The 26,981-nt window shown below is 34.0% G+C and overlaps 1 protein-coding gene across 4 annotated transcripts; it reads right to left on the bottom strand.

Moving 5' to 3' along the window:
* Positions 1-59: 59 nt before the first annotated feature.
* LOC108202430 (uncharacterized) lies at positions 60-24,369 on the bottom strand. 4 transcript variants are annotated; one of them, XM_017370803.2, is made up of 26 exons: positions 24,033-24,369; positions 22,401-22,481; positions 21,336-21,473; positions 20,677-20,787; positions 20,475-20,525; positions 20,263-20,363; positions 16,479-16,572; positions 16,135-16,266; positions 15,743-16,000; positions 15,553-15,631; positions 15,043-15,131; positions 14,878-14,961; positions 14,028-14,102; positions 13,893-13,940; positions 10,774-10,869; positions 10,014-10,243; positions 5,972-9,480; positions 5,776-5,855; positions 5,534-5,614; positions 4,934-5,005; positions 4,749-4,854; positions 4,583-4,637; positions 3,389-3,517; positions 3,166-3,283; positions 1,184-1,260; positions 60-718 (listed from the first exon to the last, which is right to left on the bottom strand). In XM_017370803.2, exons 1-26 carry the CDS (start codon positions 24,195-24,197, stop codon positions 319-321), a joined length of 6,459 nt encoding a protein of 2,152 aa, XP_017226292.1. In that variant the 5' UTR covers positions 24,198-24,369; the 3' UTR covers positions 60-318. The 4 variants fall into 4 exon arrangements, with proteins under 4 accessions (XP_017226292.1, XP_017226293.1, XP_017226295.1 ...); XM_017370804.2 differs by having other exon boundaries at positions 4,940-5,005; XM_017370806.2 differs by lacking the exons at positions 16,135-16,266; positions 16,479-16,572; positions 20,263-20,363; ... (3 more) ...; positions 22,401-22,481; positions 24,033-24,369 and having other exon boundaries at positions 14,907-14,961; positions 15,743-15,918.
* Between the last annotated feature and the right edge of the window lie 2,612 nt (positions 24,370-26,981).

The raw sequence follows: 26,981 nt of genomic DNA, 5'->3' as shown, positions 1-26,981 counted from the left end.
ACTTCTTTCAATTTGGTTGAGACAATTTTTTTTAAAAAAAAGTATAATACATAATAAAATTGTGATGATCAAATTATTATTATAAAAATATTTATAGGCATGATTAAAGACTGCCGAAATTGTAAAGTTGAAACAATACTTTTCAATCTCATGCTACAAATATACAGCTACAAAAGATTGTCTATTTCTAAGCATATAAGCTTTTTTACAAAATAACCCCCTCCCTGTAATAAAAGAAAGACAAGTTTACAACATGCATCTAAACATATGCACCCCCTTCATTTACCCTTTGAACTAAATCCCTAAACCATTACTTTGCTAATGTTTTCTCTCCCATTTCCCTTCCCGACGACCATCCCGATCTCTCCGTTCCATGATCTGCCTAGACTTGCTTCCTCTAGGACCATGCCTCTGGGAAGAACCAGATCCACCAGCCTGGCCTTCAAGGGCTGATACTAGCTCCGGGTCCCCAATGCTTCCTGTATCACCCGAGTCTCGACTTCCATCGAAATTTTCTTCATAACTACTGCCACCACCTTCATCTTGGCGGTCTCGTGATTGAAGAATGGTAGGAAGTTGGCCTGAAAACTGGCGGGACCCCGATAAAACAACTGTTGGCATCATCGAGTCAGGTTGCATACTGGCAGTACTAGTTCTGAGGTTGCCTTCATTGACTGGTCTTCCATTTTCTCTCTCACGAAACCTTTCTCGAGGTTGCCTGCGTGTAATAGAACATAAACGATTGAAAATACTTGAAAAACTAATTACATGTGCTGTTTCTACAAGTACAAATGGGGCTCCTTCAAAAGTCAGATGACTATACCAAACGTTTCAAGCATATGAGGCACAACCATCACCAGATAAATATTACTGTACTTAATTTCACTATTTATCTACCAATTATATATTCATACAGAACAACGATTTTCCTCAACATTTAAATAAGAAAGATATGCTTTCTATGGTAAAATCTGTTACTCAGCAAAACAAAATTTAAGAAGATCAGGTGTAACAATTACCATTATACTAATAAAAGCTTTTACTTTTACTTTTTAATCCCCACAGATCCTTACGGAAAAACATGAAATGGAAGAATAAATTATGCATCAACCACTTGATTTATTAACATGGAATTCTACTATAAAGTATAAGATTTGTCATATTAAAGAATGATGTTAAATACCTGTTAGAAGAAGAAAATTCTCGCCTTGATGAGCGAATTCCAGCTTCGGCTTGCTCTAGCTCCCTTTGAAGTTCTCTCTGCAACAAAATAATCATCAGGTTATCTAAACGAATATCCTAACAATACCTGTTCCAACATGTCACACATTTCTGACAACTCTTTATCCAGATTGTCAGTGGCGGAAGGAGGATTTGATGAAAGGAGGGGCAGAATGTAAATAGGAAAAATTGTCTAAAAAATCATAAAGATAACTTAATACATAATAAACTGAACTAAGTCTCTAACAGAGAACATATATATGCTATTTAGAAGACGAGGCAATAGAATTATACGAGAAGAAGTGTTTTGAAATAAGTTCAATAAGTCTCTAACACTAAAGTGTGTGTGTGTCTTATTAGTAGACGGGGCGATTGAGTTATACAAGAAGACGTCTTGAAATAATGCTATAAATCTCTAACATTTGACTTGCTTCGCCATCCCTAGGTTGAGCCTTGAAACTTCATCATAATAATTGAATTATATCTTTTCCCAATTATATGCCTCAGTTTGTTTTATCTAATTAGAATCTAGGACTAGCTAGCACGTGTGTCGCATATATTATTAATACTATTTTTTACAGAGGAGCAAGACCCTGAAATCTCATAAAACAAAGGACATGTTAAAAGATAATTGCAAGTAAGCAGGGGCAACTGACCCTCCAAACTCTACACTCCTTCCGCCCCTGCAGATTGTATTGCTTCTAATTTTAATGCCTTGAATGGTTCTTTAGGGTTGTGAGCACTAGAACAATACATGAAATATTTTCTAAAAATAAACAATGTGAGTTGATAAGAGCTAAATTCAACATGGGAACTATGAGGTCTAGTTTATGAAATAAATGAAGGACTTACAAAAAAAATGACAATTTACTTACAAATTTAATGGGTTAAAAATATATCTATATATGAGTTTGATTCAAATACGAACCATGGATCATATCTGGGTATTCAGGTAGGATCATTTATATAATAAAATATGTGACCTAATCTGAGCGGGTACATGAGTGCTCATATCCGGGATCATATTTTATCCAGGTTCAAATTTTCCGCCAAATTTCGATAATTTACAAAACAGATATGAGACATGTATCATATTTTCGAGCCGGATATAAGCCGAGACATCAGATAGTTTGGATCAATTATCAGCCTTACAGTAACATATATTTAAAAAATGTATAAAAAAATAACTTGAATAATGGTAAATGCAGTATAGGTGTATAGCTGCTGACATAAGGATTTCTATTGTACTATTCTAAGGGGTTTAATATACGTAGGTGCAAGTTAGCTACAATTGCGTGGGTGTCTTAGTAACTGACAGTTCTGAGTGCGAATTTCACTGATCCGCTAGGACTGAAAGAGGTCGCCTGGATAGGTTTTAAAAAAATCCCATAGCTCACACATGAGAAAGTTAGAACCCAACTAATTAGCTATCCTCTCAACTTTTTTCATTTTATTAAAATTTTCAAATTTGCGTAAAAAGCATGGGATCTATATCTTAAATTGTTCCTGTTATATTTCATCAAGTTTTGAATTATTATAAATCTAGTAGCAGTTTCAACTTGCTGTATATAGTTGTACTTCACTGGAAATACACTAAATGATAACAAGGCACATGAGGTACGACGAGATTTTATTGCTCATATAGACATTGATTCAAACTATTTAAGCAAATGCACATCTTGATGATTCTTAACAGAAGTTCGGATGACAATCTTTATTGCAAATTTAAAATCATGTTATAAAGAAGCATATTAACCTCTTCTAATACCCATAGTTTTTCTTTGCTGAATCACACTTTTTCTTGAAACAACACAAAAAATAAAAAAATGAAGGAAAACAAAGGGAAGGATATCTAGTTAGTTGGTATACCACAGATAACTATTATTAATATATCACATGCAAAAGAGTCTAACAATTTGAAAGAACGAGTTTATTTTTTCTTGCCTGTGTCTGCTTTTCTCTTTCCATGTCAAGGTTGTGCCGAAGCTCTCTGGTTTTTGCACGCTCAAGTTCCAGCAGCTGTTGTCTCTCGATCTCTCTTTCAGCTTCAGCCGTCCTCTCACTAGCAAAGGTAAGGCAGTTCATTTCTTAATTGAAAATGCTTGCTTCAGAACAAGCAGCAATTACATAATTAAGCCATTAGATACAAAAAGATAGGATTGAGAACCTATCTAGTCGTTGAATAAGTTCTGCCTCGCGTGAAGCCGCCTCTTCCAAATATTTTTGGCGGGTACGTCTTACAAGTAACTTTTTTTGTCTACGGGCTATAATATCTTCTTTGAGTTTTAACTTTTCACTGTTTAAATTGAAATACAAACATTTATAATAGAAATTAGTTCAAGTACAACAGAGATCTGGAGAATAGGAGGAATAAAAAAGTTGCCAAATTTATATCAGTAAACATCACATACCAGCATTCAGAAACACTATTTCAAAACAATTAATTCAAAAAAGTAAGAAAAATATTTTACCAAAGTGTCCGATCATGATTGATTCTGGGGACCTCCTAGATAGGACTAGGTCAGACGATAATGTCAAGGGTACAATACAATTTTTCAGCTAATAAAGCATATTACTGTACTAATAAACCATGACAAGAATGAAGTTTCTATTTCATTTTACAGGGTTCTACATATTGATTTGTTTAATACACCTGTACTATGTATTTTTAATAGCATGATAAAATAAGTACTGTACTAATACAACTGTTGTGTAAAATTTTACTAACATGTTGTAGATTTGTATATATTTGCTTCTTTATAGAGACAGGACCAACAGTTTAGATGTATTAAGTGAATCCACCTCTGTTTTTTTAAACTAATTTAAGTGTTAGTAAACAAGAGAATTTAGGAATTACTCCAAATGGTCCAAGTTCACACATATATAACCAAAAAATGGTAAATTGCACTACTCAGCCTTTATTTTATACGAAGCTTAACTTGTATATACTGACAAATGTTTCCATCCACTTTACAATACTAAAAATATTTGGATGCAGCAGTGATACCACATTAGCAGCCAATTTCAAATTCTTGAAGGAAGACAATTGTGTAATGATATATGTTTCTCTCCTGTGACTTTACACCAATTTCTCTCTTAAACAGCGTTGACGAGTGTGATACCGCATGAGCACCGTTGCCATTGTAACTTTGTAAGATGTTATAGTGTTCACAGCGTGATAATGTTCATAAAAATACTTGGCAACAGAACATATATGATAACTATAATTGGACATGAGTGACTTAAACATAGCCCGTCCAGTCTTTAGATATATTTCTCAAAAAAGATGATATTTCCAGTGTTAACTTCTGCCATGCTGTTTAACTGTAATTAGTTAGTAAAGTATTAAAGATATGCATACAGGGAGCGTATCCTATCTCTGATTTGCTGAATGCGGTTATCATCCTTCGCATTAGCTGCACAACAAAGTGGAATTATACCTATTAGCTAACAATAACAAACGGTTTAACAAACATCAAGATATGTTTCATAAATTGGTAATGTTATAATTAGAGAAAAATATATACTTGAAAGAAAAGGGAGATCCGGAAAATCTTTGAGTTCTTTAAATGATTCTGACATCCCTTGTTCATTTAGGATAAGGTCCATCTCGAGTTCCGCCTCCTCCATTTCCTATAAACCATTAGAGTGACTCACTTGTAAATATATAACAGGAATAGGGAATCCCATGAACTATGTTTTTAAGTCTCACCATAACCTTTTGATCAGTTTTCTTTGAGAAAAACTCCAGATATGACTTGACAGAAGTTAAATTGGAAAGGACCTGTGACAAAAATATATGCATGAAACTTGGACATGACGCCTTGCACAGGCCAACTAAAACTTATGAACGGCATATGTCGTTGCACTCCAAAATGAGCAAAAAGAATGAGAACTCTTGAATCCGCTAATAGGGAACTGTTGATAGAACTTAAATGTGAAAGGTCGGATGGAAGAATAACATATATGCATGTGAGTTATTATGATTACGGTACAGTGACTAAATTTTGGCGAAAATCCTGATCAACAACATGACGGAGTAATAAATGTTAAAGATATTCTAGAACTCAAGTCTTTGTAGGTTCTGATATTATTGTCATTCAAAGTGTCAGTTACAAACCATTTTAGGCGATTCTGATATTATTATATACAGGACAATCTATATGATTTTAATTCTGAAATTGCTAGCACAATGATATAACTATATGAACACCCACACTGACTGGAAAGAAGATAGTTTTCTTTCTTAAAATAGCAATCCAAGAAGACGAATATTTATGAAAGTCCTAATGCACATAAGTTAGAAATATACCTGGAGAATTGTTCCACGCGTACTTTCGAAATCTGGGTCCATATGCTTGTGAAAACTTGAAGAAAATAATTTCTCTAGAGTCTACAGTCAACAAGAATCATTGAGTAAACATGCAAGATCAAGATATAACAAGCAAAACTTTCAATATCACCGCAATTTTTTATAATGAAAGTCTACCAGGTCAAAGATAATACTTCTCCTGGCAAGAGTGCAACCAGAATAAGTTTTATGAAACTAATTACCTCTTTTGAACCATCTTCTTCATTTCTTAGACCAAGCAACGCCTGGCATGCCATTCTCTCAAGATCACCTGATCTCTTTTCTATAGAGAATTCACAACACAGAAACTGAGTATAGGTACATTATACATTACATATATTGGTGCACAATATGCATGTTATATTGAATCTATTATTTGCTGAGAAAAATTGATCATACCAGTTTCTAGCTTTCCTATAATCTCAATATTTTGCCAAATAGCTTGAGGAATTAAAGAAATATCTTCAACTGGAGAATAGAGGCAGACACTAGCAACGAGTGCCAATGAAAGTTGTATCAGTGGACCCTCACACGTTGGCTGAGCAAGATTTGTTAAACCATAAAGAACAGTGTCAACTGCAGTCAGAAGGGATTGCAACTGATGCCGCTCAGCAAATGGAACGTAACTTATAAGAAGTGCTATGGCCCGAATTCTTAATGGTAATGACATGTCAGATGATGCTACTACAACTACCTGATCCCATGTACTAGAAACAAGAGCAGCTGATATTGAATGACAACTAGAAGCAACTAGCTCAGGCTGATTCAATTTGCTGCAAGCAGTAAAAGCCAAGATTTCTGTATCACCATCAACATCTCGGCCTACAAGCTTCCCCAAATGATTAAGTGCAAGAAAACGCTGTTCTGGCTCCGGGTGACCAATCATGGACAAGAGAAGATCAATAATTGAGTGATCAGTTCCATGATCATCGTGAATGCCTCTTGCAAGCAAGGAAGATAACCACTTATCACACTGCAACCTCCATGATACTTTAGGTGCACTACATGAAAATGTCTTTATTGCAGAACATATGGAGGCAATCACATTATCCAAAGAAAAACACATCGGGAGCCCAAGAATGCAATCAAGCACTATTGATGCAACAACCCAGCAATGGGATTCTAAAAGGACATGAACCGTTTCAGCTAAACCTTCAAGACCTGTCCTCCAATGAGCTGGAAAATCAGCAGCCAAGTCAGCTGGAAGGATATTCTGTTTCTCGACACCAATGGAAGAAGAAATGAATTTTGCGACTAAGGTTGAGCATCTTGAGTACATTAAACATTGGGCTGAAGTGAGTGTCAACTTCCTGGCCATCTGAGGGTGGAGTTTTGAACAGACCTCAATAGTTGGATTCAGCTTAGAGATGAGACTCTCCACTTCTTCAGAAAAGCAAATAGCTTCTTCAACCGATAAATGACAAACCCTTCGATTCATTGAACCGGCGTCTTCAATGGTGCAGTCCGATTTTACATCTGCTGCAGTTAGACTATTGTTGTTACAAACATCGTTTAGAAACCATGATTGTGATTCAAAAGTATCATCACAAGGTGCAAAAACGGCTGTATCAGAATGCAGTGGCACCCTAAGCGGAAGAACACCCCATACTCGTAAAGTTTCAGAAAGCAAACTTTTAAGCCTTTCCATTATCCTCTGAAAGGCGCACATGTAGTCATGAAATGCCATTGTCGGCTCACAGTCTGTAAATGCAGCCCAGAAGCCAAGGGACTGTAAAAGTTCCCTTTTACGTTTAAATGTTAATTCCGGGAAAACAGAAGCCAGTATAAAAATTGTTAGCGATCTGCTGTAGTTACTTTTTTTTGGCATCTCATCCTGTTTCTCACTATTGGGTCTAATATTATGAAAAAGCTCATCGAAGCATAAAGATTCAAAATTAAGACAGGGTTCATCGACCAAGAGTTTCTCTTCATCAGACACCTTATGCAAAGAATATGCAATTACTGGATTCAACAAGAGCAATACAGCCTCGAGAAATGATACATCACAGTATGAGGCCTGACACAATGATACAAGTACTTGAACAACCCTAGGCACTTCAGGAACCATTGCTTCCATGTGCTCCACTACAATGGACTCGAGTATGTATAGGATGACAGCTTTTGCGTTTTTCCCCATAAAGCCTTTATATTGAACAGAAATTTCGGTAGATGATAACCTGCTGTCATCTCTCTTCTGGATAAATGGCCATGAACATAGATCTGAAAACCAACACAATAGATCTGGAACAACACTTGAAGACAAAGATCTCAACTGCAAACCAACTGCCTCCAATATGATCTGTCCAAAGGATTCAAAATCTTTTTTCATATCAGGAAAGAAATAACTGATTTCAGGGTAGATAGCTCGAAAAGATTGATCCACAGCCTTTTGATTAGGAAGTTTGATATCTTTGTCAGGAGGAAGATGTTTAAGTTCATTAATACTCACTTCCTGATTTTGTTGATTGGCACTACTTTCCAATACTGCAAGTTCATCTGAAAAAATAGATAATAAATACATCAGCTGTGACAGATCTGAAGCAAGAAATAGCTTCTCCTTCTGATAGACTTTGGCATTACGTGATACCGCCATCCAACCAAGGAAGCGAACCAGAGGAAAGGAAGACGAGGAGATTGTAGGTATTTTCTGTATCCAGGCAGACGGAGGAATCAAGTTCATAAAGCGAAGGGAATTGGTGAAACCCATGGGCTTATTCAGACCTTCATTACCACTTGAAGCAGCCACCAGTCTTTGAAGTAGCAGCCAACGACGTTGTACTTCATGCACTTTGACAGGATCCAACTTAAGATTTCCTTCTTTAAATTGACAATAAAAAGACATCAGCAGCCCATTCAAGAACTCAGCAGATTCTATTATGATATCAATGACATTTTCAGGTGTACAATACAGCTTAGTTGCCGAATGCAACAAGAATACAAGACTCTGCATGAGCACTTCATGCATGGAATTTTTATCTGCAAGTAACCGCTTTATAAGAAAGTTGAACAACAATTCTTGATTCTGCCGAACTAAGGTGATGGCATCCACATAATAAGTATCATGTTGTGACAAATTAATGACTTCTTCATTTCCTTCAGTGCCAGATGAAGTATGTTCCCCATCTAACGATATCAGCTTATACTTCCTGTCTAATTGTGCGGCCTCAAGTAAAATTTGTAGAACAACAGTGTCCCTTCTTCTTTCTAGATGAGATACAGTATCCAGTTTACTGTGGCTCTCTTCCAGAACCCTTTTAAGATCTGCTAAATCATATGTTTTACTAATCTTGCTAATATCAGATTGTTTAAAAGAATTCAAAAAGAAAGGATTCACATAACATTCTGCTGCTAAAAGTAAAGAATCAATTGCAGCCAGATGACTCTCAGGTCTATTCTCGTTTTGAGAATTCAAATCCAAAGCCAAACGCCTAAACTCAGTAGCCCACAACTCAGAGTCATGATAGGTCACAAGCTGAAGATAATCTGCATTCAAATCAGTACACCTAATAGCATAACTATCATCCACTCCTATATTATTTTGAAACTGATTCTTTACATTTCTCTCAATTGCATTTTTGTCCTTGGTGTCGACGAGGCAACAACTTATATCTGAGATCTTTTCAGGGCTGATACAGACAGTACTCAAGGCCATGCTCCTAAGTTCCGGAGGGGCAAAAACAAGACTTACATCCTCACTAACATCCGTCTTTGTAGCATCAGAAACATCTGCTTTTAAATCAGTATCAACCTGGCTATTATGCTTTGTAGAAACTCCAATTTGGTAATGAACTGAAGAAAGAGGTGGTCCAGTAGAGACTTGTGCTTCTGAATTCTCATTAACATTGAACTTGCAAAGATTGATATCAGAAGGTAACTGCATGTGTGGATCCAATATAGATAGAAGAACGCTGCAAGAAATACAACGATATCAGTTATATCAACTTATATTCAGACTATGCTGAAGATACCTACTTTCCGATTTCTCACGCATGTAAGAATTGAATTAATAAAGAAGGGATAGGAATTTATAATGGTGAATGTAAATCAAGATGGGCAGAACAAACTCGGAATCTTTACATATTTTAGTTGTCAGTCCCACTGGCAAAGTATTCAAATGCTGTAAATCTACACCAAGAAACACTTAATGGGGAGTCGGCGTCTAGGAGAGAAATGTTTCCTTTAAGCGCTCAGCACAAGGCTTCTATAATGGTCATAATTGTATCAGTTTACAACATAAAATTTAATCTTAAGATCCTGCTTGTGCTTATGTATTCTAGTCAGGTGGTGCACTACCAGGCTAAGAAAGAAAACCAGCATCCCACAAATCTATATAAGGATCTACAAATCTGTTAATCGTACATAATACTTTTGTTTCAATTAGTTATGCCTAGAAAATCAGATAAAATGAATTGACACAGAATTATAATGCAATATACACAACCTAGGAGCAACTGATTCACGCCTCCATTCAGATTCCAGAGAAGGAAGAACAGAAAACTTTTTTACTCCTGTGCGAATAACATTGAGTGCGATTGCGCAAGAGTTTTCCTGTTTCTCAAGAAATACTGGAGCTACATTACCGAACGCTATTGAACTCTTCAGAGGGCTTATAGCTGGATCAAGATAAGGTTCCAACATCTCAAAAAGGAAGAGAATCCGATGCTTAACCTCCTGAAATAACCAAGACAAACGAGTGCTGGAAATTAAAAAACAGGTGTGCTAATAAACGGTGAAATCGCAGCGCAAAATGAAAAAAAGGTGTTCCTTTTACAGAAAATATTTATCATATGGCACACGGTCAATTATAAATGACACATGAGTTGATATGGTTCATTAGTTTAAGAAACTACGGAATTTCTCCCCATAAAGTAGCTCCACATAAAAAAATATTATCACGAGCAAAATATCCTGGCATGAATTTATAACACTAATTATGTAAGAAACGACACTTGCTTTTATCCGGCATTGACATAATGTATGCACACAACATCTATCTCAATTCTTATTGTCAACCAAACAGACATCTATAAACTAGTTTATAACTAGGCACCACTAATAAATGGTATGTGACAAGAAATTTTCAAAAAAACAAGGACAGCCTGCAAATTATAATCTATTAGAACACTCTGTAGAGGTTCAAGACTTGATGGCAAATAACTTATAAGTATTGGATACAAGGGATCAAGTACAGGATGTAATACCTTATATCTTCCCATAATATCATCCATGTGCCCAGACAGAGCCAGTATAATGTATTTTAGGGCAGCACGAGCACGGGTCAATGAATGACGAGCATCCTAAATGAAAACAAAATCAAAGAAGTAAACAAAATTGCAATTTCAATTATATTTAAAATGTAGTAAAGTCAACACCTTCACTTAGGAGATAATGCAGAAAGATTTAGCATTTTAAGGCATTAGAGAGGAACCGCGTTGAGCACGTAAACATTCACCTTCTATATTATTATATGTGAATATGCCTTACGGAATCCAGAAATCATATCTGTTGATGTCAATTCCACAAGATTGAGCATCACTCAATTCACCTTGGATGAGCCAGGTAGAAGAAGTGTGTCTGATGTCCGATCCTTCCCTTCTATTCAGTTCTTTGTTTCTCAGTTTGGCCTCCCCATTTTGTAACTTTATTACATCTTGAATCTTGATAACGACTATATGTTTATATTATTATATGTGAATATGTCGATTGATCTGTTTTTTCTTGATGTTGGATATGGTTAAGAAAAAAAATTAACTGCCCGTCTGGGTGAGCTTAAAGTAATTACTTATGACTTAAAAGTGACTTCATGTGATCAGTTGGAAGTGAAAATTTTAGGTTGGTATTTGCTTGGGTAATTCTACTTATGGGTAACTTCTGAGTTATTAAAAAAGTAATGAACAAATATATTAAATTGATTGTCCATTTGAATGATTATATAAACTTTTTCATTCACAATTAAAAAAATAAAATATGTTTAAAAAAGTACATCCTACTAACTTATGACTTTAAGCTGTTTTTCTCACTTATTACACAAACATATTTTTTTATCTTGAAGTCAGAAATCACTTAAAGCCACTGACTTAAAGTTTTCGCAAACACACTCTAAAACAAGGATAAAACTTATCTACGATGAGAATTGGTAGTAACAGAAATATACACTCAAATTCATCCAATAACTTTTAATTCTTAATATTACCATCTATGGAATAATAAAGATTACAATTGTTTATGTAGTAATTCTACTTATTTTGGGCCAAGTAAATTCCAAATGAAATGAAAAGAAAAAACTATTCCTTATCCACATCTACTTTTCACTATAAATCTACTACTATAATTAATTTTAGAAAACAAGTCCTTGTTTTATTCTAGTACCATGATCTAAAGAACTCCTAATAATATTCTTATCAAATATTAGGAATTACAATTAATTTTGTTCCTAGATAAAAATGCCAAATAACTACTAATCTAGTTTCTTACTCCGGATCACATACCTCTTCTTCGGAAAACCATGACTTGAATCCATAAACCTTGAACTGGACTCGACACTAGTTTGACATGAATTTTTTGAAGCCATTGAGACGCATCATTTGCAAATTTGACTTTGAATAACCATTTATGAATAATAAGGTCGATGGGGACTGTATTAGAACTTTCTTTGACATTTTCAAGAAGAGACCTTTAATTATTCACATTTGTTTGTGCAATCTCACATTAGCAATTTGTACTTCTTTGCGCATAGGATGATTTAAAACATTAATTTAAGGAGAAACAAGCTCTTCATCATCAAATTCAACTCGTACATTCAAATGGGCTTCAAGAGTCTTGGCACATAGATCATTACTTTGATGCATCTTGGATTTCTCATACAAGTCATATAATTGATCACCAAATATCTTCAATTCTTCGTATGTATCGAATAGTGTATGGTCATCCACCATGTCAATAATATGGTTTAAGCACACATTTTATATCATAAGGTAGTCCATCAAATCCAAAAATCGTACTACAGGATCTACATAACAAGATGCATAGATTTTAGAATATGCAACGATGCTTCTTGCTGCAGATCGTGCTTTTGCCTTGGTGAAGTGTCAAATTTGGACTTTGACAATTAGGTGAGACTGGAATTTGGGCAGAAAGAAAATAGGTAAATTGAAAGTACCAGAAAGTTTACTAGTACAACTAACTAAGGTTAGGGAAAAGGTTAGAACAAGTATAAGTCCATTCTCAGGGAGGAATGTGATGTATAACAAGGTTAGAAAAAAGGTTAAAACTAGAATAAAACCTATACCCGCAAGGAATGCGCAGAGACACAAGGAAAAATCATATTTATCCAATATATATCAAGTCATTATATGCATAATCTCTCAATTGTAGATTACAATTGTTTATATAAAAACCTTATACTTGGAAGCCACATAAACTTATACGTATAGATCTTACTTTCCACTATTGACCACCTACTACCATATTTTATTAGATGTAACAAATCCTCTTTTATTTTAATACTCCATATTTTATTAGATGTAACAAATCCTTTTTTATTCTATTCCTTCAATTTAAAATAGTCCTTTATATATACTTATCCATTGTAACTATATATTATACTTTGTTACAATCAACTTTATTCCTTGGACACCTGCTCATCAGACATTTTAACTTCCCCAAAGTTTGGCGCACAGAGCAAGGACAAGTTGAATAAACAAAACTTTCCAATTCATTTAGGATTTTCAGAAGGGAGCAAGGGACCTAAACGAAACCCTGATTTCATTAAATTAAAATTAGTAATCTCCATTCGGATTTCCCTCGACATAGACAGGGAAGAAAACTTAAGTAAAATAATGAACCACCATGTACATTCGTAGTATAATAAGGTTTGTGGTGGTAGTCCATGCCAGGCCACACACGAAGTAAATGTCATGGTTGTCAATGGCACAGCCGGGGACACCAAGTAGAAGATAGAAAAGAACAAGAAGGCAAGAGTAGCTTATGACATAATTACATTTATAAGATTTGCTCCTTGCTCAAAAATGAGCTAAAAGTGGGCAGTATATAACTTTAAAGGCATTAAATCATCAGATTTGATTTTAAAATCTATGTATCCAGCAATGGCACACTTCAAGTTGTTCTTTTGTTGACACTATAATTTGGCAGGTAGAATATCACCAAGTCATGCCAAAATACATATAGTTGGTACTCACCAGATAAAGTTCACATAAAACTCATATTCATATTCAATTTATATATTAAGTTATATCAACATTCCCATTACAGTGAAGCATAATATCAAGGCATTGAAAAGTTAACTAATATTGTAACTTACTTGGATTACACCCAAAAGATCCTCCAAAAGCTCCACAGTCAGGTCTACCTGTATCAGAGTAGGCACAAAATTAGGAAGCATGTATAGAGAAGAAAAGAAAATGTACTTAAAGATAGTACACAATGTATTGCTAACCTTTGCAGCCACTTGGCCTAACCATGGTGCGAGCACACCAGAGCACAAATCAATGAGGACGCTTGCAGCCCTAGCCTGTGAAGAAGGTGATATTACTTAAATGTGATTTATTCTAATTTCAAGGAGAGACATACAAGTTTTATTACTAATGAACCTTATTTTATATGTGACAATCTGACAATCATCCAGACTAATCATGTCATGATACAATTTCAGTCAAGTGTGGAAAGTAAAATGTTGTCTGACTGGTTCAATAAAGATTACATGAATTTTTTTTATATTTTTCTTGCAAAAGATATGTGCCAATTAACTATCATGGTGCGATTCGGTGGCCAAGTACAAACTATGGAGCAATTTTATAACTAGTAGGGCAATAATAAGGTCAGAAAAATCAGAAAATGGTAGGAATGCAAAAGGGACTATGGTCGACCATTGACACTGATAGCTGTAGAGCGAATACATAAACAATATATTGACCAGGTGCTTCTGTGTATGCAAACCAGTTGATTAATTGCAAACTGAGAGGGACTACAGGCATTTCAGCACCATTTATCATAGATGATATCAAGCTGAAAAGCTTTTGATTATCTTCTCAGGATGAGGATATAGCTGGTTAAGATGTAGGATGAGGATACAGGTCAGTTTCTAAATAGGTGTTTTTCTCCGGATCTGAATCCGAATTCTATCCTTCTTTGGCAGCTATTATCTAATTTAAAAAATCAATGATTTATAGAAATTACCATGCTAGGAATATAATAAAATTCCAGTCAATCAGCAGATTTTCTTTATAGATCAAGCAAGTACTTAATGCTTTAGAAAATATGTAGATAGGGAAGATAGTGTGACCAACATGTGATGGAGAAAACGATGACAAGTAACCTGCACATCCACGAAGTAATGGATGAAATGATGCTGATGATGATATTGCCACAATCTGAAATACAACAAAACTTAGACAAACTGTTCTCATAAATAATAGAAATTACTCAAACTTGAACTGCAAATGACGGACAACCTGTGACAGGGCATAAAGCACATATGGCTGTTTCCATTGAGTAAAATTATCATCAACCTGATCAGGACTACTGACATTAGGACGAAGTGCTACAACACAACAAGAGAAACCGTCAAATGCTTCTATATATGCAACTCAGAGAATTAAAGAGCTAGTGAAAATTAGAGAGCTCTTTATTTTGGTTTGTGAAACAATTAAAAGTAAAAATAGAAGTTCAGCTCCTGCATGAGTGGATGAGTGAAACTATCGACGACTCCAGGTGTCTGAGGACTTTTGGTTGAGAGTATTCTCACAAGTTCTCATCTCGGAGAAAAAGACCTATTCAGATACTTTTTTAGCCAATATGATATTTGGGGAGGGGCTATCAGGGACCCTACCCCCTCCCAAATATAATTCCTCGTGTTATGCAGGAACAAGAACCATTGTCTTTCTTTCACTGAGTATGTTTTATCTAGTTTGTCTATTGACTTTTATAAAAGGTAATGAAGAATGAAATCTTGGACACGTAACCTGGAAGTAAAGCTTGTACAAGTGGCAGTGCCGCCCAAAAGTCAGAAGTGCCATTTGCCAGCTTGCTGCATAACAGAGTCTGTAACATAGATAAGATTAAAAAAGACAATCTTGAACAAAACTAACCAAGAAATAAAGACATCATAACATAGTTTGGTTCCAGAGAACAGTTATCAGTTTAATGGCCCACCTGGGACGCACAAGCATAAAGAACATGTAAAACTCCTTCAATGGCCCTATTATCCAAGAAAGTAAGATAGCTAGAGTCCCACTGATCTCCTAAAATCTGGAATTCTTCACCAAATAAACTTGAATAATCAACTAAAGAAACAGGATCAGATTGATCATTTATTAAAGACTCATCAGATATAGAGGCTGTAGTATCAGAGGCAATAGATGCTTTCTGTTTTGACTGGGGCTCAACTAACTTTAGCAGTATTCTAGCTGCCTGAGAAAAAGTAAAAATCAGTATTAGCATTTTGGTGGGGGGGGGGGGGATATTTCTCTCATTTATCTGTCATTACGCTTTTTAGCTTAGTATGATGTTCTCAAGGTATATATATATATAGACAACAACAGTACCATTCTGCAAACTGTTCCAAGATTAGGATCCCTGTAAGCCTTCCTTAGCAACAAAACTAATGCATCTGGACGAAAAACTATAGAGCTGGATGTTGGTAACAGTGTAGGTGACGCAGTGCGAGATCTTCTTGGCTGATCATCCAGAAGAAAATTTGTGACTACTCGCAAAAGCTTAATTAACATTACAATTATAAAACTCTAAGTAATATATAACATAACTCTATGTGATACTTTCGATGCTCTCTTTAATGACACTAAGAAAATTAAATTAAATTTTAATATAAATATGAAACCATCATAAGAAGTATGCATGAAGATACAAGACGATAAGGAGTATGAGCTACCTCGAAATTAGAGGAAACTAGTAAAGCTGAGGATGACTGACCGCTCTTAGAAGCTTCAGACTCGGTGCTACTACCTGCTAATCTAGCAGTCTCTCTGCAATATATAATAGTTTTATAATAAACAATTTTTTTATTGTGGAATCAAAATGATGATATACAGAAATATATTTTTTATTTTAGTATGTAGTTGCTTTAAGATACATATGATGAAAAGAAGGAACGACAGAAGGTACAAGTGATAGGAAAAAGCAGCTGCCTCACTATCCTTTTATCTGAACTGTATTGAGTCTCTTGACCTCAATGTCTTTGTAAATAGTTCATAATAGCAAATACTCTAATTTTAGATTTTTCTATAGTAGCATACGCTCTAAAATTAGACTTCAGCATCTGAAAACTTGTCGGAAGTCCGGATCATGTCTTACAATTATTATAGCTGAGACTGTGACTCAAGAAGCAAACCAATTTTTGACTAAATAGGAACGTTATGTCATGCCAGCAATGATCAATCAGATTAGAGTAAACTTAGGAAGTACTTTGAGGAAGAAAACAATTAATAACCTGATTGCCGAAAAAAGGACAAAGACTTGTGAAGAGTTTATACATCAAGTCAAGGCAAGCACTACTAAATACAATCTTGTAGAATAAACAAGCTTAATCTAAAACGAGACAAGCTAAAATGTTATATGTTAACAAAACTATGTGAACTGAAAATATAAATTGTCGGCTGAACTTTAAGTTCTCAGGCAGAAAAGGCTTAGGCATTGACGAGTCGCCAATGCCATCATAATTATGGTTGCTTTATAGCAAATATAAATGCATTGGGTATGGGGATTTCGTAGACCTATGCCAGTCTGGGCCACTTTCAAAAATTATAACTGGAGGCCAAGTTCCAAATCACTGTTTTAACCATCTATAATGACTTTACTAGTTTACTCACTTAAACCTGCTGCATTTAGGGTCTTCTAGCGTGATAGGATGTTAGCCTACTGACAGCTGATGCAAGATTTCATCTAACTTTAATATTTAACATGAATAAGGGCCACGGTCGGAACCTGAATGTTTTTGCAGCTAAATAAGGTAAAGTTCTGCCAAATAAGGTAAAGTCTGGTAAATAAACCCAGAAGGGGAATTATGCTTGTGTTCTAAGCTTTCCATGAATGTTTATCCCCTGTAACAACCTTTTTATATTATCCTCTAAACTTCTTAAAGGGGGTTTAATGGTTGATTATCTGCACTTTGTATAAGGTAGCTGTGTAAGACAAAAGTTTTACCTTTGGTGTATAGGCCTGTCAATGGTATGATCAGCCTAAATCCATATCCGACTGACCGATTCTATTCACTTTTATCCGTTCAATTCGAATCGGAGCGGATCACACCTCGGATACTTCATAACATTTTTAATGGCTTTTTTAATTATAACTAAAGCAGATTATCATATGACAGAGACATAGATCTATTGTCCAGAACAAGAATCAAGTGTGTTCTTGTGGGTCGTCACTTCCGGTTATTGGGTCGCAACCCCAAACGTTCCCAGTCGCGTTTGTTCCAAGATCAGGAACGAACGATCTGGATCACCATACATGGCTGCACCTAGACCTGGCAATTCGTGCAGATCGTGTACTTTCGTGTCGTGTACCTTTTCGTGTCGTGTACTCAAAGGCCAAACACAAAACCGACCCGTTTAGCGTTCGTGTATTTTCGTGTCGTGTACCTCCGTTTTCATGTCGTTCTCGTGTCGTGTTTCGTGTAAAATCGAATTTAAATATAAATATAAATAAATATATAAATTAATGTAAATATTAGATTTCTAGGCAAAAAAATTACAAAATAGTATGAAATATATATATTTAAATCATTTACACTTACAATATTATAAACTATGTATTATTTTAAAATAAAATATACATATATTTATTATAAATATACATATTTATAATTAAATATTAATATTTAACTATTAAATTATATTTATTTCGTGTACCTCGTGTCGTGTCGTGTACCCGAAGGGTAAACACAAAACCGACACGACATCTCAGTCGTGTACTTCGTGTCGTGTACCTTTTCGTGTCGTGTACTCAAAATGCAAACACAAACACTAAATTTTCGTGTCGTTTTCGTGTCGTGTATTCGTGTCGTGTGAAAATTTGCCGGGTCTAGCTGCACCCCGCGTTCCTTGGTTCTTCCATGATTTTAACATTTCTGATTCTCTTGGGCATGTTTATTTCAAATCAATTTTAACGGACCAATAAACACTTATATTGGCAAGTCAAATAGAAATTCATTAATCCAAACATCTGCGATTCTACTTATCTGTATCTATCTTAACGGGCTAATTATTTAAAAACCTATTCTACTTTTAAAAAAAATAACTTAAATAAAAACACATATTTTAAAAAAAAATGAAATATACATGAAAGAATTAAATAATATATTTAAATAATAAGAGAAAAAAAAGGTAATATATATAATTAACCATTTTAACGAAAATTAGTAACACTTGAGAAACCAGAGTCTAGTATTGTAATGGGCAAAAAGTAAGTAATATTTCAAAAGTCGCATCCAAACTACATTGATTGTTCAACAACAGAAACTTATAATCACAAGTTCAAATGGAGCAAAAGATATATATTATATATATTAATTAATATAAAATATACTATAATAAGTTATGGTTCTCTCTTGAACGCGACCCTATTATATATAATATATTATATTTCTTATATATATAATCAAACAAATTGTGCCGTGGATAAACCAATCGGATCGACCTAAATCCATATCCAATCCATTTATTATTCGGATCGGATATTTTTCATTTCGATCCATGTCCATTTACATCAGTCCAAATTGGGTCGATATCCAATCCATCGACAGGCCTACTCATGTGATAGCTCGAAGAAGGGAGGAGGCACACAAACTATGACAAATGCCTTAGGACTACGGAGTGAGGACTTAAAAAGTGGAAGTTCTCCAAGACATCAATATGCATGAAAGTAGGGAACTCTAATGCTCTGTTGCATTTTGTTTCCAAGTTGATAAGAAACTGGTGTACAGCTATGTTATGAAAAGAACATCTCAACTAAGGCCAGCTTACAGTTCTAGAATGCATTGTCTAAAACTAGTGTGTTATTCTATTATTATAGACTGTCCCTAGAACTTTACACTCGAGTTGTTAAAGACGTCTCCTACTTATCGCCTAGGCAGAAAGGCAGAAAAAATGAGAAGGCATCTGAAACGCCTTGATTGTAAAAGGTTAGGCGAATTAGGCTTCGCATAACTCGTCTGAAGCCCCTTAATATTCATAAGTTCGGCGAATTAGGCAGCACCTGAGCGAGTTAAGCGACACCTAGGCAGACACTAGCCGAGTTAGGCATTCAAATGTATAATTATGATTTTATGATTATTTTTTTTAATATATGATTTGACTTTGCAAATTTTCGCCCAAGTGGTTAAATTTATGAACTTGTACTATTTAACCATCAAACTCATAACAAAAGTCTTAAAAATAAACAAACGTTAATGATTGATTTGCTTCAATCAAATAAAATAATCTTTACAAACATGGATGTAATTATTTTTGAAACCAATTAAAATATATCTATATAATATCTAATATATATGCCTATATATAGCAGAACACCTAATGGACACCTAGGAGGGCACCTTACCGCCTAGGCGTCCAGGCAGTTTGCTATCATCTTGGTTCGTCTTTACGCCTTGACAAGTATGCACTATCTTCAATCAATTGCAGAGACATATATGAATAGTAAATCCTTTTACGAACCTCTCATTTACAATGTAAAGAATAGGATAAAGTGGACCAGCAAGCATAGCAAGAAAACGTATGTTGGACTCTGGAGCATCTGAAAAGCTGTTAAGCTCAGCCTGGAAACAAAGATTACAAAAATAAAACAGATAAATAGAAGGATCAAAACGAAAATAGAAAATGACTGCCAAAGAATCTCTTGAATATGACTTAGAGTTAAGGGAATGAACCTCAAGTTGTGGAATGAACATTGTCAACCGATTTGTCATGTCTTGTAGTAACTACAGTGTAAAAGGCCACAAAAAGGCAAAGGTGCAGAAACTTATGCGAGAATAAAAGACATACATAAATGCATACATACAGAAATTATATAACAAGTGTATATAGATTATATACATATATGTGTACAGGACTTGTTATATTATAGTTCACCTGTAAATGCATATCATGAGCATCTTGTTTGTGCGATATTATATGAGGTAATAGGTAAGAAACAACTGGCTGAAACTCGGGTTCAAGACCAGTAACTGGAACGCCAATCAACTGCATGTAACGAGGGATTAAACATTAAGTAATAGTTGAAATTAATTCATCAAAAAATGATATGCAACAATCCATATTATCTGATCTCTTCACTTTAATTTTTAAGCATTCTTGACCGACCCCTTTTTGAAATATGTCAGTTAAGGGGGAAAGAAAGGGGGCACAAGCTTCTCCCGTCGAAGATTCTGGCCCACCCCAAACAAATCCTACTCATTTCCTATACTTCCAATATACAAGTTCCCTTTATTGCTAAATTAGTAATAACACAAAAATGTATTTGACCTAGTGCTGAAAAGAATGAAGAGAACAGTTAAGGCTTTCCTACTCAGCTTTCTTCATCCTGGTCACTTTGTCGATATCATGGACTAGCCAATTTTCAACTTTCTTGTCAGTAAAAATTAGCACCAAGTAAATGAGCTTCAACAGACTAAAAAAAGACTATTTTGGCACTCTTCTCAGGTAATGATATACATCGCACATATGATATTATCAAACGGATATGGTTTCTTTATATATACATATAATGCAGAAAGACACTAAGAGCGAACCTGAATGAAGAATATAGCTATAGGATTCCCTCTGAGACAGGAAATTCTCACATAGCGACAAGGAGTATAGTTCATTGGATACATCATGTCACGACGAGGAGCTTCACAACGTGGACGGACTTTAACAAATGCCTCCGGCTGTTGAAGATGATGAAGTCAAACAAAAAACAGAGAACTGATAGACCAATAATGTAACATTCAGCTACCAAAAGCGTAAGCAACGATGAAGTAGCAACTGTTAATGCTACACAGCAACTTTCTTATATAAGCAAAAAATTTAATGGTAATCTTTTGGTGTTTCAAGCCTGCAAGGCTAAATATCAACAAAGCCCGCTCATCCACTTCTTTCACGTCAAGTTATTCAATATCAGTTTATTACAAAACATATATCTTTTGCAAAAAATCAAATAACTATCCAAAATATAAGGAAAACTGTATACCCATTACTAGTAATCACACATAGACATAGTATATGGTCGAAAGTTTTCTTGTAGCAATTGACCACCATTTTTTCTAACATGTTCCATGTTAGATAGTTAGATCAAGTATTATTTATACCAGTGAGTCTTTAATAGCATAAACATATAAATACACACACACACATATGTGTATTGAACTGATTTGACGAGTAGGCATTTAGGTTCCAAAATCCGTACACAATCTCTCCTTGGAAGATCACATATGTCGATTATCCGGTTGTACCTAAATTTGTTGTGTGCTTAAGCTCACAACAAAATTTAAAAGAAATAATGACTATTTTTGCCCATCTTTATTCATTACCAATTAAGGTCCTTTTTAGAAACTAACACTTATCTGTTGCATCCATATAGTCACTACTATCGTTCATACAATCAGTAAATGCTGTGTATCCTAGGAATACGAAGTAAATGCATATGTAAAATCTAATATTAGAATTGCAAATAATAATGACTCATTATAAAACTTTACTGTAAAATAGAATCACTAGAATTGCATACATTGTAAATAAAAATGACTCATTATAGAACTTTACTGTAAACTAGAATCACTAGAATTGCATGCGGTAAGATTGTGATAGAGTTCAACCTTATAACGCAAGCCAACTGAGATTTCCCATTCCAAAACAGACTTATTGTAGATCCTTATATGTGATAATAAACAAGGTTCCTGCAATTTAACCACCATTCAGAAGAGGCAACTAATCCAGAAAAGAGAACTGAGATAATTTTATCATTACATCATCTACATATTACACAAATCAATTTCTAGTCACCAAATCAATAATGAAAATAAACAAAAATAAAATGTTCTTAGCAAATATATGAAAACAAAATCTTCAGATTTTTTTAAAAGAGTATAACATTTAAAAAAAATAGCTTCTTATTGCTATAATGTATATTAATATTAAATATACATCCATACCTATTTAGGCAGGTCTTGACTTGGAACCATGTTAAACTTAGTAAACAGGAGTGACTCTATATGTGAATCAAAGAAAAGAAATGTGGTATCTGAATTTATTGGTATAATTTATTTACATTTACCATTGATGTACCAATTACGATTATAAGATAATAAATACTTCAAAAACAGAATAAAGCTGCATTTGCAGTTTTGCACCACCCAAGCAAGTTTTATGATCTCGACTCCTTAGCACAATATAGATCATCTCAGCTAGATATTTTAACCACTATAAATGTTTAGAGTCTCAAAGGAATAAATTTCCTAACCATCTATATTTACTTTCACTTAAGCTGTATGTCTCTACCTTATGACTTGCTGCAACACAATCTATTATATTATGTTTCAAATGATAATGCATAGTGGACTTCCATGGGCTGCAGTTATCTTTGTGTAAAATTTAAACATATACATGTCCTAAATGTAATGTTCAATTTGACTCTCGAACAACAAGACTAGGTTGCATCATATTCTGCAACAAAAAATTTGACACTTGAGTATTCGAAACCTAACAACAAGACCCAAGTGATTGCTTTCACTCTCTGTCTGATAATACCCAGGTAATGCCATAATAGCTCATGATAGGTACACAAATACCTATAATTTGTCACTCTAGCATATAGCTATACCTGATACAACTTCAACATAAATATTCTTTTAATTCAACAGTTTTTAAGACACGGAATAAAAAAGGTATTATAAGGCCCCAAAAAGGTTTAATTTATCTAGTAATTTTCCAAACAGAATGAAATACCAACTCCAGGCCTAACAATATCATACAAGAATTTCCATATTAAAAGTTCATTACCGTGTATCTAAAGTATTCTAAACAACAAATAATAACAGCATAACACCAAACCTTCTCCATCAACAGAAAATCATCCGATGTCAACAAATGATTCAGACTCCAACATTACCTAGTAGATAAAAATCCCAACAACTATTCCCAATTCTTCTTCCCACAAAACCTCCTTTTGCAAAATAAAAAACCTAATTACCAACTAAATTAACTTAAATTAAACATTTCTGACATCCAAACTGAAGCCAACTATAAAAATTCAATCTTTATTCAGCTAAGGTTACAACAAACACCAAGAACACACATATTCAAATCCTTAACAAAAACCCATAACTCAAACCACCAAATATACAAAATTGAACACACCCATGTGCAAAATTCCACCTAATCAGCTACACATCCACACACATACAATAAGATTTAGGCATGAGTGAAGAAAAAGACAGACAAAAACTTACATCGAGTTCAAGAAGAATCCACTCCTTAGTATTAGTAGCAGTAGACCAGTGAGTACGAAGGTCATTATCAAGAACGTGAATACCCTTTTGAGATGGGGACTCTCTGGACATACCCTTTACTTTATAGCCCAAAGCCTTCACTCTAGGCTCCAGTTCCACCTCCATCTTCAACCCCTTTTCTTCTCTCAGTCAATAGATACTTACAGATTCTTGGATTTGGTGCATCTAACAAGTAGATATATTTGAGATTGTTGGAATCTGATCTTAAGTACTCCAGTAGTGTTCAAGTATTCAGACAGCCTTTGTGAATTTTGTGGGGGTTTAAAATTGGGGAAGAAGCAGCAGTTAAACAAAATGAACAAATAACGTGGTGAGTTTCTTTAAAAAAATTTAGATTAATTTATTATTATTTTTAGAATATTTATCAATTATATTTTGATTTAAATAAAAAAATTGATTTATTAAAAAAAATTATAAATTCATAATAAATCCGGATTCATTAGATCAATTAATTACCTCTTCTGTCCTTTTTTACATTTCTATCGGTTAAGTTGACTATACTTGCCTAAAATTTAAATGTATCGTACAATTGAAAAAAATAAAAAATTATATTGTTAGAAAATATATTTAGTCTATTTTAATATGCAATTTTCAGATTTAAAAAATAATGAATAGACAATTTGTAATGTTTAATCAAAGATCGGTCAATTTAACTACTTAAAAACCATTTTCCATTTCTCCTTTCACATGGAATATATGTATTTACATACAATATCCTCAAGTTCAAAAAAAAAAAATTGAGGTATTGTTCTCTTATCACAATTTCAAGTAATAATGTCCCACATATCATGTAAAATATGTTCTAAAAAGTTACTCTACATCGTTATATCCTTTAGTGTTTGTAATTTTTTCAAAAATTAAAATGCTATATCATATAATATTTACTATTATTTTTTAATTTAGACTCATAAAAAAACACCTACAAATTCTTACTTTATCTAATATTGAAAGCACAAATAAACCAAAATTCATATAAAATATCATTTTCAACACTACATCCTACATTTGGGGTATTCCAATAAAAGGCCTTTTCTCATAAATCTATGTGTTAAATTTTATTTCTTATATTTTAAATTTGTGCATGCCTTTATGATTTATACTTTTAATCATACAAGCTTTAAACCCCATGCAAAACACGAGCAAGTATATAATTCGAAATTTATTATTTCTAATTAAATTTTAACATCAACTTGTTAGTACTTTAGTATTAATGAACTAAAATATGATTAAAATATATTAACCGACTGATTATATTTTTTCTTGAAAATTTAACTTTTGTGAAATTTTTTTATATTATAAATCGGTAGTATAAACAATAAAATTTTTAGAGATAATTGTATGTCACACCCCATTACTTTGATTCAAAAACGTTTTTATGCCGATTTTTAGAGATAATCTGTATTGTTAATGTTAAAAATTGAGGATCGACTCAACAATAAATCAAAATAAAGCGGTCAATTAGGACCCCAAAATTTCTAAACCAATTATATATGTAGATTTTAAACATTTTTTATATTAATTTTTGTATAATTATATAATTTGAAAATAAAATTATATAAAAAATGTTTTAAAAAAATTTAAAATTTTATGTGTGTGTGTGTTTTTTTTTGTGGTTTAAAACTTTTGGGACTCTTGTACGTGTGAGAACAATAACCAACCGATTATTTTGCTTTACTGTTGAGTCGGTCCTTATTTTTAACGTTAACGGCACGGATTTATGCATATTTAGCGAAATGTGTGCAAACTGATTTAATGGACTAAAGTAACGGGGTGCGATTTGAATTATTCATAATTATGGCATAAAATCATTTTTGAATGAAATTAGTGAGGTGCGATAGGCAATTAATTACCTCAAAAATTTATTAGGACCCTTTCGCACTTTGTCCTCCTTAAAGTTTGGGAGTTTTTTGGTTTTTGGTCTCATACTTTAATTCATTACACTTTGCATCCCTTAGATTAAGTGCCTCTTTGGGATTAAGAAGCAAGGGCGTCTTTTGAGTAAAAGCCCAAAACAGAAGTTGGGTTTGCGCTTGGGGGAAAAAGCGGAGCGCTTAAAATGGGCTTCAGAAGCGGAAAATCATAAGTTAGAAGTCCATACTTTTTTTCTTCGCTTCTCACCTTATCCAAAACGTATCCAGAATACTGACTAGAAAAACTTATCGATCTTTCTAACAAGCTTGCGACGTCTTCGTTATCTTATCCTCGGCAGCAAAAATCGGGTTTAATTTTGAAAATCAGTCCTTCAAATTATCAACTCGTGAAAAGCTCGTTTATCTAAACGAGGCGGCTCTACTTAACTCGTGAAATTAAACGAGTTAAGTTTGGGCAAAATTTTAGGCTCGATTAGCTAAACGAGACGTAATTAGTTTGTAGTAGTTGTGGTTGCTAGTGTTGAGCTACCTTTTCTCTAACAATGACTAGTTCTTGGAGTTAGAGAAGTAATTAGTTTGTAGTAGTTGTGGTTGCTCTTTATCAATTGATGTTTACTACTATTAAGGAATGTCTCTTAATAAAATGACTTGATGAAATACTTGACTGTGTGCATCCTGTACTTTGCGGTGTTTGAAGTAGTAACAATGCAATAAATTTAGGTCATAATATAGTGGCAATGCCATAAATTATCTCCAACCATCCAAGAGGGAACCAACCATTTAAAAAGGTTATACAAAATAAAGAGTGGCATTGTTTCATTATGTAATGACAGCCAACAAACAATGACCAATGTAATAAATGTACCCAAAAATAGTTTGACCTCGTTCCTTAAAATATAATAGCTTGTACTTTCATTTCTTTTTTCCCCCCAAATTTTTCTACATCTTCAATATGGCAGCATCAAGGTTCTTCAAGGAAGTGAACTTCTGACCTTTCACTACATATGCACCAAGTTTG

The sequence above is a fragment of the Daucus carota genome, chromosome 9 (assembly GCF_001625215.2).
Source record: "Daucus carota subsp. sativus chromosome 9, DH1 v3.0, whole genome shotgun sequence".
In the NCBI taxonomy this organism is placed as follows: Eukaryota; Viridiplantae; Streptophyta; class Magnoliopsida; order Apiales; family Apiaceae; genus Daucus; species Daucus carota.
This window is presented reverse-complemented; position numbering and strand designations above follow the sequence as displayed.